The 16,212-nt window shown below is 42.3% G+C and overlaps 1 protein-coding gene across 7 annotated transcripts in view; it reads left to right on the top strand.

Moving 5' to 3' along the window:
- Positions 1–16,212, top strand: part of DYNC1I2 (dynein cytoplasmic 1 intermediate chain 2) — a 172,193-nt gene that overhangs the window by 132,923 nt on the left and 23,058 nt on the right. For 4 of the 7 annotated variants that reach the window (XM_040357757.1, XM_040357760.1, XM_040357761.1 and 1 more), the window contains 3 exons: positions 8,163–8,252; positions 11,562–11,751; positions 11,836–11,935. In XM_040357757.1, coding sequence (XP_040213691.1) covers positions 8,163–8,252; positions 11,562–11,751; positions 11,836–11,935 — 380 coding nt within the window. The remainder of the gene's footprint in view (positions 1–8,162; positions 8,253–11,561; positions 11,752–11,835; positions 11,936–16,212) is intronic. The other 3 variants (XM_040357763.1, XM_040357758.1, XM_040357762.1) reach the window with 1 other exon arrangement.

Below are 16,212 nucleotides of genomic sequence, written 5' to 3'. Positions count from 1 at the left end.
GTAAAGGTACAATTTTTTTTCCCCTAAATAGCTTCCTTTACCTTAGTGCAGTCCTCCTTCACCTACCTTATCCTTCCATTTTGCTTTTAAATGTCCTTCTTTCTTCTGAGAAATCCTCACTTCCTGTTCTTCTGTCTGTAACTCCACACAGTAATGCAAGGCTTTCTCCCTGGTGTGGAGTGTCGTGCTCGCCCCCTCCCTTGGACTACTGGAGAGTCAGGGCGCCCACTAACACGCAGCTCATTTCTCTATCTGCAACGTAGAGAGTGTCCTGACTCTCCTTTAGTCCAAGGGAGGGGGCGAGCACGACACTCCACACCAGGGAGAACGCCTTGCATTACGGTGTGTAGTTACAGACAGAAGAACAGGAAGTGAGGATTTCTCAGAAGAAATAAGGACATTTAAAAGCAAAATGGAAGGATGAGGTAAGTGAAGGAGGTCTCTGTGCTGTGATTGGCTACAGCTGACCAGAAATCAGTGCAATTTTTTTTTTTTTAAAACCCGAAGTTTACAAAATATTGCACCCCCGATAAGTAGATTGCAGGTGCAATGTCAGCCTCCTGCACTCACTGCCTATAGCTCTGTTTTCCATACATCCTGTACAGGCTTTCAGATCCTTCTGCCTTCAGTGCTTCTGCCGTGGTGACAGCAGCTGTCTATCAGGAAGAGGGAGCAGGGGTTTGTCTTTCCAGGCGTTGTGTGTTTTCAGTGGATGCACACAGCCCTGGCTGGGAGTGCTTACTCACAGGTCTCTCCTTAGCTGCCTGGCTAGCGAATAGACACAGATGCAAACCGGAGGGGGGCATACGATTCGGAGACCAGCTAGAAAACCAAAAAAGAAAATTTTTCAAGGAACAGACTGTATATTCCATGCAAGTCTGGACTTCTTAAATGAAATAATAATACACAAGTTGAGTTTAATATAACTTTCATTGCTCACTTAATTTCTGTAAGGATTTTTATAAACTTGCAGCATTTTTTTTTTTCAATTTTTATTTGTATGAATAAATTATTACACCCATGTGTAACTTGCCTAAATGTTGAGTAAACAGTTATACATATTTGGGCTAGAGGTCGACCGATATATCAGCCGATATTTGGTGTTTTTTAATTAATCGGCATCGGCCCATTTTTTTTTTTTGTGTATTTTTTTTTTTTCTTTTGGTTTTTAAAAAAACATTTTTTTCCCAAGAGAAAAACATTGGGAAACGTGTGTGTGTGTTGCAGGGATTTACTGAGTGGGTTTTTTTTAGTTTATTTTGTCCAGACCCGAACTGTAAGAGAATGAAAAGCCAGATAGGGAAAACATGCAGATAATTTTAAAAGTATCTCAACAATTTCACTTTTTTATTTATTTATTTTAAATTTGGATATTTTAGAGATAGCTCAGCCTCGTTTCATCAGTCATGAATATTTCAGTGTGTTTACTGATCACCGCAAACCCGCGTTTTTTCCGTATTCATGCCACATGTGCAAAAATGCTGAGATCATTTCTTTGATCAAGTATTCAGTGCTCTTATTAGGAAGCCCTCCCATGACTGCTCGTTTCCTCGTCGAGCCCCTCATTCTTATTTAAAACTTCTTGAGTAGCCCCATTGTCTTTTGATTGCCGCAACATTTGTGCAGCTGTTTTCACTGATTAGAACTGGCAAGAAAACATATTTTTTCCCCTCCATGTAATATTTCAATCTGCTGAATATATTTACATTGTAGTTACAAGGATGCTTGGCAATCATCCTGTGTATTTATATATACCACAATGTAGTGGTTGTTGTGCATTCACTTTTGTCACCTTTTTAACAAGTGCCTTAGATGTATGCGTTCTTTATCATACCAGCAATTTATTTTCTGCCCACAATACAATGGAGCCAACGTTTGCACACAATTCTTCTGTTTGTTTTGTTTTTTTCCCCCTTCTTCCATACAGCGTCTGATCTTCAATGGGCCTCACTTCCTTCCCAACCACAATCAACAAATATTATTGAACATCCTGCTTTAGGGGTTTCATGTGGGTATAGTGTCTCTATATGCTCAAGTATTTGTGTATGCTTGATTATAAGTATTTGTCTATTATGGTGGCATGTTCAATTTCATTCCAGATGTAAGGTCTTATTTTATTTATCTTTTGCATAAGACCATTCATTTTTTTTTTTTTTCCAGCAAGATAAAAAAAAAAAGGAAAATTATATACAAAACAGAAATCGCATAATTGATAACGGAGCAACAGGATAAAGTTTAAAAGTGCAATGGACTTGAATAACATTTTTTAAATCTATTTATTTTTTAACAATTGGTACATCAAAATGCATACTTGGGTGGATTTCTGCATAAGTAGTGTTGACTGTAGTCTTGCGGGGCTCATAGACGCCCTACAATGCTTGTCTCCTGCCAGTAACCATTTTCTGTAAAAAAAAAACAAATTAAAGGTTCTTGACCAGTGGTCTTCAAACTGCACCCCACGGGCCAGATTCTTCCCTTGGTTTTATCCGGCCCTTGGGATATCCTTCCTCCCACTGACACAAGGCACAATTCCTCCCACTGATACCAACGATGGGGCACTATTCCTCCCACTGACACCGATGATTCAGCGCTATTTCTCCCACTGACACCAACGTTGGGGCACTATTCCTCCTATTGACAACAATGGGGCAGTATTCCTTTCACTGGCACCAACAGTTTGGCACTACTGAAACCAAAGATGGAGGCACTATTCCTCCCACTGACGCCAATGATGAGGCACCATTTCTTCCACTAATACCGACAATGGGGCACTATTCTCCCCACTGATATCAACAACGGGGCACTATTCCTGCCACTGGTATTACTGATGGGGCATTATTTCTCCTAATCACAGGGGTCCTGTGTAGTTTTTTTTACTCCCACTGACCACCAAGCCCGAAGCATTATCTACTCCCACTGACCACAGTCAAGCCCTGCTGGCCCTTTGTTTAGAAAGTTTGGAGACCCCTGTTCTAGCCTGCTGCCCTTCTTGCCAGTGCAATCTAACTGGGTCCTTAACGTTGCTGGCTGTGGACTGTTTGTCCATTTTTGTTATCCAATAGTTGACTGTGTACTAGTACTGACAAAAACAGTCTGGCGCCAGGAAACTGGGACATCTATTGCACCAAGAACCTTGTTAATGTCCTGCAAGAGCCCAAAAGAGCAGCTGTGTGGATGAGTACACCAGTAGGGGTTTGAATACAAGTAAAAACATTCAGGAGCAACCACAATTGAAAGCGCTGATCGGGACAGTCTTGAAAGTCAAATAATATAACATTCAATGAGATAAAAGCATGTGTCGATTTTAATAATAACACATGAATGGAGATTACCCCTGACAAAGCACATAAATGCCAAAGGTAAACATCACAGTTAAGCTGGAGGGGGTGTAAAGAAATTGGGACTATGACCCACATATGGTGGACATGTCCCAAAATCTAAATATATTGGCAGGAGATTAGGCAATCAATAAGAGAGAACAAATATCGAAGTCCCAGATGACCCTTGGGGGTGTTTATTCCACGGGATTAGAATGCCAACTAAGCAATATCTGAAAACTTTGCTCCCACAGCTCTTAAATGCCGCTAAGAGTCTAATACCTAGGCATTGGCAAGAACTGGAAGGGCCCACTTTGAAGAACTTGTGCAATAAAATAAATGAAATCCAAGACCTAGAATATTTAAGGTTTAGTGACGAGGAGGGAATGGAGGAATGCGGGGAGATATGGAAGCATTGGATAGACTTCAAGCATTCAATAAGATACGCAGAAGTGATGGGAGCATAGTATATTAAGAACGGGAAATAACATATTAGAACTAAGGAGGGAGAAGAGGGAGGGGGAAAAAAAAAAGTTAGAGAGATTCGGGGAGAGAAAAGAAACTGAGGAGGTTTTAGGCCAGGGAGGTTAGGGGGTAGGGCCAATGGCATAAATTATGTATTGTATTGTTTTGTGTTCTTACGTGAGGTCGAGAAAAGATGAGAAACTCGCCTAATGTAATGTATTGTTTCTTTTATATGGAAAAATAAATTAATAAAGAAATATTAAAAAAAAAACATGATTGGATGAAAAATGATCTCCTTGCATTGACCTGAAGAAGGGCCAAGCCCCGATACGCGTAGTCAAGACGACCGCTTTTTTCCTTCTCTACTCTCCTCATCTTGCTCTCTACCTGTTGTGCTCCAAGCTTCATTTTGGACCTGCGTTCCTCGATCGTAGAACGTCGCGTTCGGGTGTTTCTGTCCACTAGCTCCAGTCAATGGCTGCCTCTCGGTCCCCCCTTTGCTTCCTGGCTGCCGCATCATTTCGCCACACATCATTGGGGATCACATGGAGGCTCCACACTGTCCATCTGGCTCTGGACACACTCAGAACACTCATGAAGGTTTTGTCATTGCAGCACTGCCCCACCAAGCCAGTCCACCACCGACTGTTGCTTAAGGTACTGTCGGTAAGGAGCACGCTTTGCAGTTGTTCCATCTATGCAAGGAGATGTCTAGATTATTTTTCATCCAATCCTATGTTATTATTAAATCGACACATGCTTTTATCTCCTTGAACGTTTTATTATTTGACTGTTTGTCCTTTCAAGACTGTCCCGATCAGTGCTTTGAATTGTGGTTGCTCCTGAATGTTTTTATGTGTACTAGTACAGTTAACCAACTATACACCAGAGCCGAACTACTAGCAGACTACGGTGGCATTTTGCCTTCCTTTACTAGTTGCTGGTTCTGTGTCTATTGACGCAAGTTGTCTTTCAATGATTTCCAATTCAGCTTTGGTGTGCCCTCTGTGCTTGTGAGATCTGCGTTTGTTTTATGATACTAAGACCTACAGTAAAACATGATATTAGCGAAATGGCCTAGAACAGTGGCCCTGGGGGGTCAGAGGTATAAATTTGGCCCTGCTTGTACAGCTAATCATGGTGCAGATTTCAGGGAGACAGGTTGACCAGCATGGCCTAATAGCGGCTTCTGCCAAGAACAGGCAGCAAATTGTATCACAACTTGGCCATAGCCTTAAAGGATAAGCTCACCTTTTTAAGGAAAAAAAAGAAATGCACATACTTTTTTTTCCTACTTCTTTTTTCCGAATAAACACAAAAGTATTATCCATACATAGAAACAGTAAAAGGCAGTACAAAAAATACATACTTTCCATATCTTTTCAAATCAACTATTACCTCCCCTTCTCGTATAGGCCATTTTTTTCTCTTTTTATTGTGTTATTGACCATTCTCAGCCAGTCCGTTATAGTTGGTGGTCTAATATCCATCCATTTCCAAGTGATCGCCTTTCTAGCTTGGTAAGCATCTTGATATTGCTATTCGCATGTCCCCAGATTTCACCCTATGCTCCATATATCCCAATACGCACGTTATCAGGTCTAGAAATAACTTTGTTCATCTTCTCCAATACCTCCTCGCAATATCTATATAATTCCAGAGCATGTGCATTTACTTTTTTATTTTTTATTTTTAATGAGCCTGGAAAGCATTGCATCAGTGACCAGACTGATGCGCAATGCAGGTTTCCTGTAGACTATGGGCCAGCTTCACAAAGAAATTACGCTTGCATATCTATTGATACGCCGCGTAATTTCAAAATTCCTGTGTCGTATCTTTGTTTTGAATCCTCAAAACAAGATATGACGGCTTCTGGGTTAGATCCGACAGGTGTACGTCTTCGTACGCCTTCGGATCTAAGATGCAATACTTCCGCGTCCGCTGGGTGGCGTTTTCCGTGTCGGGTATGCAAATTAGCGATTTACGACGATCCACGAACGTACGCGCGGCCGTCGCATTTTCTAACGTCGTCTGTAGTCTGCTTTTTCCAGCGTATAGTTAAAGCTGGTATTTTGCGGCATATAGATAGAATTGCCATGTTAAGTATGGCCGTCGTTCCCGCGTCGAAATTTTTTTATTTTTTTTTTGCTTAAGTCAAAGTTCAAAAAATGACGTTGTTGCGACGTCATTTCGCGCAAAGCACGGTGGGAAATTTCTGGACGACGCATGCGCATTTCATTCGGCGCGGGGACGCGCTTCATTTAAATGAAACCCGCCCAATTTGAAATCCGCCGCCAGAAATACACTACGCCGCCGTAACTTATGGTGCGAATTTGCTGAGGATTCGAAAATGCGCCAGGTAAGGTACGGCGGCGTAGTGTATCTCTGATACGCTGCGCCGTTCTACATGTATGTGGATCTGGTCCTATCAGTTTAACAGGTTCACACTGACGGGAAGATTCAGATAACTACTACAGTGCTCAATAGCACCCTGGTAGTTCATTGAAAACTTCAAGCCGACAGCCGCAAAGGCTGTCAGTAGTTGTAATCCATTTACAGAACACTCGGGTGGGTGGGGATTCGATTGTGGCAGCGAGCTGGGAGGAGAAGATCTGACACACTCTGCCAAAACCGTAGGATCAGCGGTGGGGGGCTAGTACATGTTGCACCCTGAATATGGGTGGAACATGTTACAAAAGGTGAACATCTCCGATCTGATTATGAATAAAGACCGGAAGATACACATTCTGTGCTAATAGGAGTGGATCCTAGACAAGGAACCTATGTCCGACAATGAGAAGAGAACATTACCACCCTCTAAGTAATCTAATATAAGTGGTAAGTTTTTAATGTTTGAGTAGAATCTTCAAAAATAGTTGCATGCCAACATTGTAATTAACAAGAATATAGCCTAAAAATGGGACAATAATAAGAGGAAAAAATATGTTTAAAAAATTAGGGATAAATAGGTGGACAATTTAGTTTCCAATAAATTTAGTTTATAGCTGGATCGTTTAGCATGTATTAAAAGGATGGAAGGCGAAAATCTCCCATATCCAAGTTCTTATCTGATGCCCCTGTCTTCATTTTAGGACGCAAAGGCCTTTTGCACACAATACTTCTGTTTTGAGCATCTATTTTTTTAGCCGTTTTTTCCTGTATGTATTTGCACAAATTTTCACGCATTATTAGGTAGATTCACATACCTGGCCGCAACTTTAAGGCGGCGTAGCTTAAGGCATTTAAGCTACGCCGCCGTAAGTTAGCGAGGCAAGTACATGATTCACAATGTACTTGCCTGCTAAGTTACGGCGGCGTAGCCTAAAGCGGGCGGGCGTAAGGGCGCCTAATTCAAATTTGTCTAAGGGGGCGTGTTTTATGTTAATGGAGCTTGACCTGACGTTTTTGATGTTTTTTTTTCAACTGCGCATGCGCCGGGCGCCTACATTTCCCAATGTGCATTGCGGCTAAGTACGCCGCACGGGTCTATTGATTTCGACGTGGACGTAAACGACGTAAATCCCTATTCATGGACGACTTGCGCAAACAACGTAAACATTTTTAATTTTGACGCGGGAACGGCGACTGTACTTTAACATTGGCTACGCCACCTAGGGCCCAGCTTTAACTTTAGGCGGCCTATCTCTTACGTAAACGGCTTAAATGTACTGCGGCGGCCGGGCGTACGTTCGTGAATAGACGTATCTAGTGATTTGCATATTCTACGCCGACCGCAATGGAAGCGCCACCTAGCGGCCAGCAGAAATATTGCAACTTAAGATAGGACGGCGCAAGCCGTCGTATCTTAGATATGTTTAAGCGTATCTCTGTTTGAGAATACACTTAAACATAGGTCGACGCAGATTCTGAGTTAGGTTGGCGTATCTACTGATACGCCGGCCTATCTCTCTCTGAATCTTGCTATATGTGCGCAATCTTTTTCTCACATTCACAATATGTTAATGGAGTATTTTCTTTCTTCTTCTTTTTTTTTTTTTTTTTTTTTTACTGAAGAATACATGCCGCTTGTTTACGCACCTTTGTGTATAGGCACTTTTACAATTAATAGGGCTGTATTTTTGCTCGGTAAAAAAATAAGCTCTACTGTGCTTTCAAGCTGCAGTGTACAAGAGGCCAAATTGTTCTACAGTGCTCCTCCAGTTTCTAAGAATTTTCTGCCTCACGCTTTATGAATATTATATTCTGTTTACATAGGTTACCATTTAGAGATGATCATGAACAATTCAAATTTTGCATTGTTGAAGACTCAAGTGAAACTTCCTAACCTAATACTAAGAAAATGGCACACATTTTGGTTCTTTTAAGGACAACCATGTCATTTTAAATGAAAATTATGTTTAGTGTTTTTTTCATCAACAGGTGATGAAGATGAAGAGGAAACTGTAACTCCAAAGCCTGCACCTGTTCCTGAAGAGGACAAACCCACCAAGAAAGAAGAAAACAGTGAAGGTACAGCCATTTGTCATGTGTTGTGATTTATTTTCTGTTCATGGTTATCTGTGTAAAAGACAAAATGGAATGTCAAGCTGTATCCATTCTGCGTCTTTTTCTTGGTATAGTATCATTACTGTGTAGTGGCTAAGACTGCAAAATTAAGTACCAGAGGGCAGAATATTTTATTTGTAAGCTTGTTTCCCATTGTAACGTGATATGCCATAAAAAAGAGAATACAGAAAGGAACAGACATAATGGCCATTGCATGCTTTTTTTTAAATGCTTTCTCTTCTTATGCAGCAAATCCTCGTTTCCATTAGGAGCCTCCACGTTGTATTGTTCCTTTGTATGAACACTTTAGACTGACGCTACAATTATTTCTCTTGAATTGTTTGCTAGTGTGCTAGGAAGTGGGAAAAAAAGGGGAATTGTAAAGAAGAGGTTGAACTTCTTTCAAACAACTAAGCTGTTGACATCTAAATATATTTGGACTGTGCTATCTACAAAAGCACTTGTAGTTCTGCTGAGCAGGCACCCCAATTGTTCCCAATTTCCAGGTTCTGGAACTCTTTGTAGACTACATTTACAGCAATACTGCTCAATGTAGGACACACCTGAACCTTGGACAGTGAAGGTGCAGGAACACGTTAACCACTATGCAAAATAAATGTATCCCTGATTGGCATACATTGCTGCCCTGCCCTCTTCCTGTCTTGGTGTGACAGTTCAAACGACTACAGGAGGCTGACACCAAGAAATCTTTAGGTGCATGTGCTAGCTCTAACTCAATGGTCTCCAAAGTGTGGCCTGGGGGCTGCATCTGGTCCGTTGCTTGCCTTTATCTGGCCCTTGGGGCACTGTTATCCCAATGGTAGGGCTCAATTCCCCCTACTGACACCATCAATGGTCACTATTCCTTTCATTAAAACCAATGATGGGGCACTGATGCCGGGGCATTTTCTACCCCCACTGGCCACAGTCTGTCCCCCCCCCTAAAGCCTGAAGGACAGTAAACTGACCCCTTGCTTAGAATGTTTGAAAACTCCTGTGCTAGTTTAAAATAATATTTTTCTAATAAATATGCAGCTAAACTTTATCTGTGTGGAGTTCAGCCTTAAAATAAGGCTTTTCACATAACAATTTAGAAATCGAGCACAATTTTGAGGTAGTTGTATGCCGGTATTGTACGTAGCTGTCAGCAGGCAGTTAGAGGGGTTTAGGTTGGAGCTGTAAGGGGAACTGGCTGAACATGGACAGGGAAGAGGATGTGTTTGATGAGGGAGATCAGATGAATCTTCTACACAGAGAATGGCAGAGGTCCATGGAGAAGAGGCGGAAGGAATGGTATCTAGATGGGATTGACGCTGGAAAGGAAAATTCATTACATGCAGGATTTAACCTGGGATATAAGTTGGGAGTAAACGTGCTAATACCCTGCGGAGAACTTCGAGGAACTATTAGTGCTCTTGTCACATGGTGTCAAGTTCACAAATCGGATCCCAGCATGAATACACAGCTTGGTGAACTCCTAGCTGCCATCTTCCAATGTGGGGACCAAATTGTCAAGGGCCTGTCTTCTGTTCAGCAGATTGTTCATCCCTCTGAGTATTGGTTGAACTAGATTGGGGGTCCTCAAACTTTATAAACAGGGGGCCAGTTCATGGTCCCTCAGACTGTTGGGGGCCGCACTATAGTTTGAAAAAATATGAACAAATTCCTGTGCACACATCTTATTTGTAGTGCAAAAAAACAATACAATATTTAAAATAAAAAACAAATTTAATCAACATTAATTTATTTAGTATTTCACAGAATCCCCTCATCACAGGTCCCTCTCCATCAGACTTCTCTGCATCACAGAGCCTCCCCCATTACAACCCCCTATAATAGATCCACCCATTACAAACCCCCCCATAATAGATTCCCCATCAGATTGCCCCCTTCCCCCCAATCACAGAGCCTCCCCATCACAGATCCTCCTCCAATCATAGATTCCCCCCCCAATCACAGACCCCCCCCTCCCCCAATTGGACCCCCCTAATCAGACTCCTTCCAATCTTAGATCCAGCCATAACAAATCTCACCATCGTAGATCTCCCATCATAGATTCCCCCCCCCCCCCCAAATCGCTGACCCCCCCCCCCCAATCGCAGATCCCCCAATCATAAACCCACCCATAACAGATTCCCCCCTCCCCAATCACAGATTAACCCCCCCCCCCCCAAACACCGCACCATCCAGCCGTATTACACTGCCCCTTCCATGAGATCTCAGCACTCCTTCTCCCCTACGTTTTTCACACAAGGCGCAAAGCATGACAGGAGCGGACAAAGGGTGGGACTTTTCAAAGCAGGTGATTGCTGGGACCGCCCCGCTGCCTAGTAACCAAGCACCTGCTTCTTAACTCCAAAAGTCCAGCCCTTCGTCCAGACCTGTCCTGTTCCCCGTCTTGTGTGATTAAGGTAGCAGAGGGGAGGTGGAGTGCTGCGATCTCGTGGACAGGGCAGTCCACGGGCTGGGTAAATCATCCTGGCGGGCCTTACTGCGGCCTGCAGGCCGTAGTTTGAGGACCCCTGAACTAGATGGACTTTTTTTTTTTTTCAACCAGACTAACTATGTAACTATGATCATTGATTTATAACACATTTGTATGAGCAAAAGATATTTGAGTCTTTGCTAGAAGTTCTTTTTAAAGTGTACTTTTGATCGCCATAGAGTTATTAGGACGGTATTTCCATTACACACAAGATCAACTTTCCTCTAGGGCAATAGGGCTTTTAACATTTACGGATTGCAATTATATGGCTGCTGTGGGTCATGGCTCTGGTCTGCTCCCTCCTGCCTCCCACACCTTATGATTGACCCATCACTGTGACAGGGCAACCTCTCACACCTTATGGTCACAGGCTCTGGTCTGCTCCATCTTGCCTCCCACACCTTATGGTTTACCCTTTACTATGACGGGGCATCCTCCCACACCTTATGGTTTACCCTTTACTATGGTGGGGCAGCCTGACTGACCAGTAGTGCGGAGAATAAATCGGTTGGTCTAAGCCTATGACAAATAAAGCCGGTTGATGCTTGCACAACTGTGTGCCTCAGGTTTTTGGTCTTCCAATGCACTCTACAGGGAAACATTGCTACTGACGTGCCAGTTTATTGGTAGAATTGTTCTCTCTTGAGCTCTACTTGAAGCGGTCCACCAACCTCTGCTGTGAACTTTCCGTGGGATCTTGATCCGAGTGTTGTTTATGTGATTATGGCCATCTGTATGTATGCTGTGGTAGTGGATTTCTGTCACATGCTGGTAACATGTTATCCTAGTTACCCAGGTTTGTAATGATCTTCCAGCCCCACCACACGAGCTCACGGAAGAGGAGAAACAACAAATCGTTCACACTGAGGAGTTCATCAGTTTCTTTGACCACAGCACAAGAATTGTGGAGCGTGCCCTTTCTGAACAGATCAACATTTTCTTTGATTATAGTGGCAGAGATATAGAAGAAAAAGAAGGGTAATTATTATTATTTTGCATTACTTCGATTTACTACTCATTTAAAATAATTTGCTTTTCTAATCAAGCTATTTATTTTTACAGAGAAATACAAGCAGGTGCAAAGTTGTCTCTGAACAGACAGTTTTTTGATGAGCGCTGGTCAAAGCATCGTGTCGTTAGCTGCCTGGATTGGTCTTCTCAGGTACTGATGTTATGAAAGATTTTGGAAAGCTAGGAAACAATGAACTTCTATTTAATAAAATGGTGTGGTGTGAAGAGCATTTTAATTTCGAGCATGGTGGTTTCATTAAATGGTTTAAAGTTTTTTTAAATAGTTTCTCAGAGCACTTTAGTCTATGAATGCTATTTTTAAAATAAAGAAATGTATAGCATAGGTTATATTTCAAGAACTCGCACTGATAAAAAAATATAAATAGACCATTAATAAAAAGAGGAAAAATAACTTTAATTCATCGTTGTCCTCCACAAAAAGTTGCCTCTATAGAAAGGCAGCTAATGTCATTCAACCCACTTCCTCTGAGCCCCAGCTAACATGGGCCTAATTCTTGATGGTGGAGGAGCGTCTCCACAGCAGTGTGTACTGCTGCTTTGAGTGTCATTAACCCCCCTGGCGGTATTCCCGAGTGTGGCTCCGGGTGGAATTTCAGGACCAAAAGCTGTAACCCCGAGCCAGACTCGGGATCACATTGCAGTGTCCACAGGCAGAGTTTACTTGCCTTGTCCCTGGATCCTGCGATGCCTCCGCGCTGTGCGATCGAGCTGTCTCCTCGCTCGATTCACAGTGCCGAGTGCCGCCGAGCTCCGTTCCCTGCGACGTTACGACGCACGGGGGCGGAGAACGGCTCCAAATTTAAAAAAAGTAAATAAACACAATACATACAGTATACTGTAATCTTATAGATTACAGTACTGTATAAAATAAATACACACCCCCCTTGTCCCCTAGTGGTCTGCCCAGTGTCCTGCATGCACTTTTATATAATAAAAGACTGTTCTTTCTGCCTGGAAACTGTAGATTGTCCATAGCAACCAAAAACTGTCCTTTATGTCAAAAGTGGTTTTAGACCAGCTAGAAAACAGCGATAATAAATTATAATCACTTGCAGAATTAAGCGATAGTGATTTGTGGGAAAATTCTTCATCAAACAATTAAAAGTAATAATTTGTATTATTATTATTTGTTATAATTATTTATATTTATTTATTATATTATAATTTATGATTTTATATTTCAAATTTTATCATACCCGGGATGTCTTCTAGACTCTTGTTTGGACAGATTTAAGTGAGTTATTCCTAAGAATTACAGGCCTACAATATAAAATGCCACATTTCCATGCAAAATAATGGTACCGCTTTCAGCACCTAAAATCGGAAATAATCATACCGCCAGGGAGGTTAAAAGAGAAGTAAAGGTTTGTTTGTTTTTTTCCCCTGTTCATATTTACCTCGGTGAATGGAACATCTGTCTCCCGGCGTCTCTGCACTGAGAACCGAGCCACCGAACATCGCCGATGGCTCGGTTCTCACTCCTCCCCGAGCAGAGCGATGTTGACTGTCAGTCAGCATAGCTTCAGCTATACTTCTCATCGCTCATTGGAGCGCTGAGCAGTGAAGGAGCGGGGAGCGGCCTGCTTGCTGAGACTACCACCAATCAGGGCAGCTGGCAGATCCAGACTTGGAAGTCGGGGTGACGAACTGCCCCGACTGATGGCAGTGACTTCAGCGGAGAGCAGACTTCAGACCGCTCTCCGCTGAAAACGGGTCACAGGAGTGCAAAACAAATTGCACTCCTGTGACCCATAGGAGAAGCCCAGCCTAAAAAGCTCAGGCTAGACTTCTCCTTTTATAAATGAGTGCCATTCTCTGCAGCTGTAAGGATTGCCCACTGACTTTACAGGACTAGCCAGAAGATTTATTTTTTCTAGTATAATCAATGTGTATTAAGTTTTTACAGAACAAATTGGGGTGCAAAATAGCGGTCCAAAACTAGCAGAAGGCAAGCAACCAAATAGTCAGGCGGTAAGGATAGATGTTACATCAGTACAGGCAGGCATAACATATTGGAACATGTCCAGTAACAGTTCTACAATTTCTTGCCTTCCCATAACAAACACCAGTATAAAGGCAAGCAGTAGTGTGCAGGAACAGGCAAGTCTTGTCTGTGCACAATACCATCCTAACATGAGCATAAATAAAGTAATGGCGTAGGATGGGCTTGTGGTTGAACCTGTGACTTTGCAGGACTCGCCAGAAGATTTGGAAAGAAGCGGCTTCTGGCCAGAATAATGCAATGAAGATGTTGCGTTCATTTGTATTAGATTTCATTTTTGCCATCGCTGTCCTCCGTCATCCTTTTGGGAATGTTGGAGCTTTTTAATAAAGATTTCATATGCTAAGAGTCCTACATCGTGGGGAAAAGGCTCTTAGGGCTGGTTAGTATTGTGAACTCCTGTCACCTCCAGATTATTTCAAATGAAGGTGAAAATTGTGAGCTATTTTATGGGTCATTGTAGAGGTCAATTTTTTCCAGCAACAGAAGGAAATCCATTACAGTAGTGCTTTTAGGATTTATGTTACTTGTTAAATGCTAATAAAGCACAACACAGCTAGGATTTATTAACTTAACAGAGACATAGAACAGTGGCAATGGAGCATGATGACCTTTCATTTAAAGATGAAATCTATGTAAATATATAAAAACACGTCTTGGCTTATTCCTTAAAGGAAGCCTGTCAGTACAGAATAATTGCTGTAATTTTGAAAGTGCATACGGCATGGCTGTAATCCTAAAGCCTCGTACACACGATCGGATTGTTCAACAACAAATGTGTGATGGCAGGGTTTTCTTGGATAATCCGACTGTTTGTATGCTCCATCGGACAATTGTTGTCGGAATTTTCAACAACAAATGTTTTATAGCATGCGTTAATTTTCAAATTTTCTGACAACAAATGTGTTTTGTCGGATTATCCGATTGTGTGTACACAAGTCCAAAATACAAACACGCATTGCTCTGAACCAATGCTAACCATAGCACAACATTGGCAGAAGTTGCCCAAAGAGTGGTGCTAAAGAGCTGAAAAACCACGTAGTTTCATGTATGTTGGCTGAAAAAGTTCTGCAGTCTGTATGCATACCAAGTTCACGGCCAACGCCCTTCGTACAAAATGCCACAGATTTGTTAGGTGAAAGCCGATCGTGTGTACGAGGCTTTATCCTTTGCTGGTTTGTGAGCCACTGACCTTGAACAAAGATGCAGATGAGGTGTCCTGTCTTCTGTTATTCTAGGTCAGTGGCTCTTCAAGAAGGGTAGAAAAGTAAAAATGTTAGCCCTATAGCTGCACCTTCAAATTAATTTCAGTGGTCTTGGCTCCTCCCCCCTGCCGAGTGCCTCCAATAGCAAGCCTCTTGCTTTGTGGGCACTACGCCCGCGACCCTTTCCGAAGCTCCGCGGCCGCGGGACCCGCAGACCCGATCGCCGCCGGAGTCCCGCGATCGGTCCCTGGAGCTGAAGAACGGGGAGAGCCGTGTGTAAACACAGATTCCCCATTCTTCACAGTGGCAGCTTCATTGATCGTGTGTTCCCTAATATAGGGAAACATGATCAATGATGTCAAAAACGTCCAGCCCCGCCCCCCTACAGTTAGAAAAACATATGAGGTCACACATAACCCCTGCAGCGCCACCCAGTGGTTAACTCCCAAACTGCAATTGTCATTTTCACAGTAAACAATGCATTTTTATAGCATTTTTTGCTGTGAAAATGACAATGGTCCCAAAAATGTGTCAAAATTGTCCGATGTGTCTGCCATAATGTCGCAGTCACAAAAAAAATCACTGATCGCCGCCATTAGTAGTAAAAAAAGTATTTTTTATAAAAATAAAATGATCTCCTATTTTGTAAACGCTATAAATTTTGCGCAAACCAATCGATAAACACTTATTGCGATTTATTTTTTTAACCAAAAATAGGGAGAAGAATACATATCGGCCTAAACTGAGGGAAAAAAATACGTGTTTTTTTTATATCTTTTTGGGGGATATTTATTATAGCAAAAAGTAAAAAATATTGATTTTTTTTCAAAATTGTCGCTCTATTTTTGTTTATAGTGCAAAAAATAAAAACAGCAGAGTTGATCAAATACCACCAAAAGAAAGCTCTATTTGTGGGAAAAAAGGCCGCAAATTTTGTTTGGGAGCCACGTCGCAATTGTCAGTTAAAGCGGCGCAGTGCCGAATCGCAAAAACTGGCCAGGTCCTTTACCTGCACGGCAGCAACAGTTTACCGATGGACATGGGGAAATTCGGTTTTCCAGAGCATCGGGCAACTATAGCCGTTTACCCATCCAGTGCGGACACACTCCACTGCATAGGGAATTTTTTTTTTCAGAGCTCTGCTTTAAGGAAATGGTAGTGTTCCATGGCAGGCCTAAGAGCACCCAGAGGATGGAAAAG

The sequence above is a fragment of the Rana temporaria genome, chromosome 6 (assembly GCF_905171775.1).
Source record: "Rana temporaria chromosome 6, aRanTem1.1, whole genome shotgun sequence".
NCBI lineage: Eukaryota > Metazoa > Chordata > Amphibia > Anura > Ranidae > Rana > Rana temporaria.
Note: the sequence above shows the minus strand (reverse complement) of the source record. Positions and strands in the feature narration are given on the sequence as shown.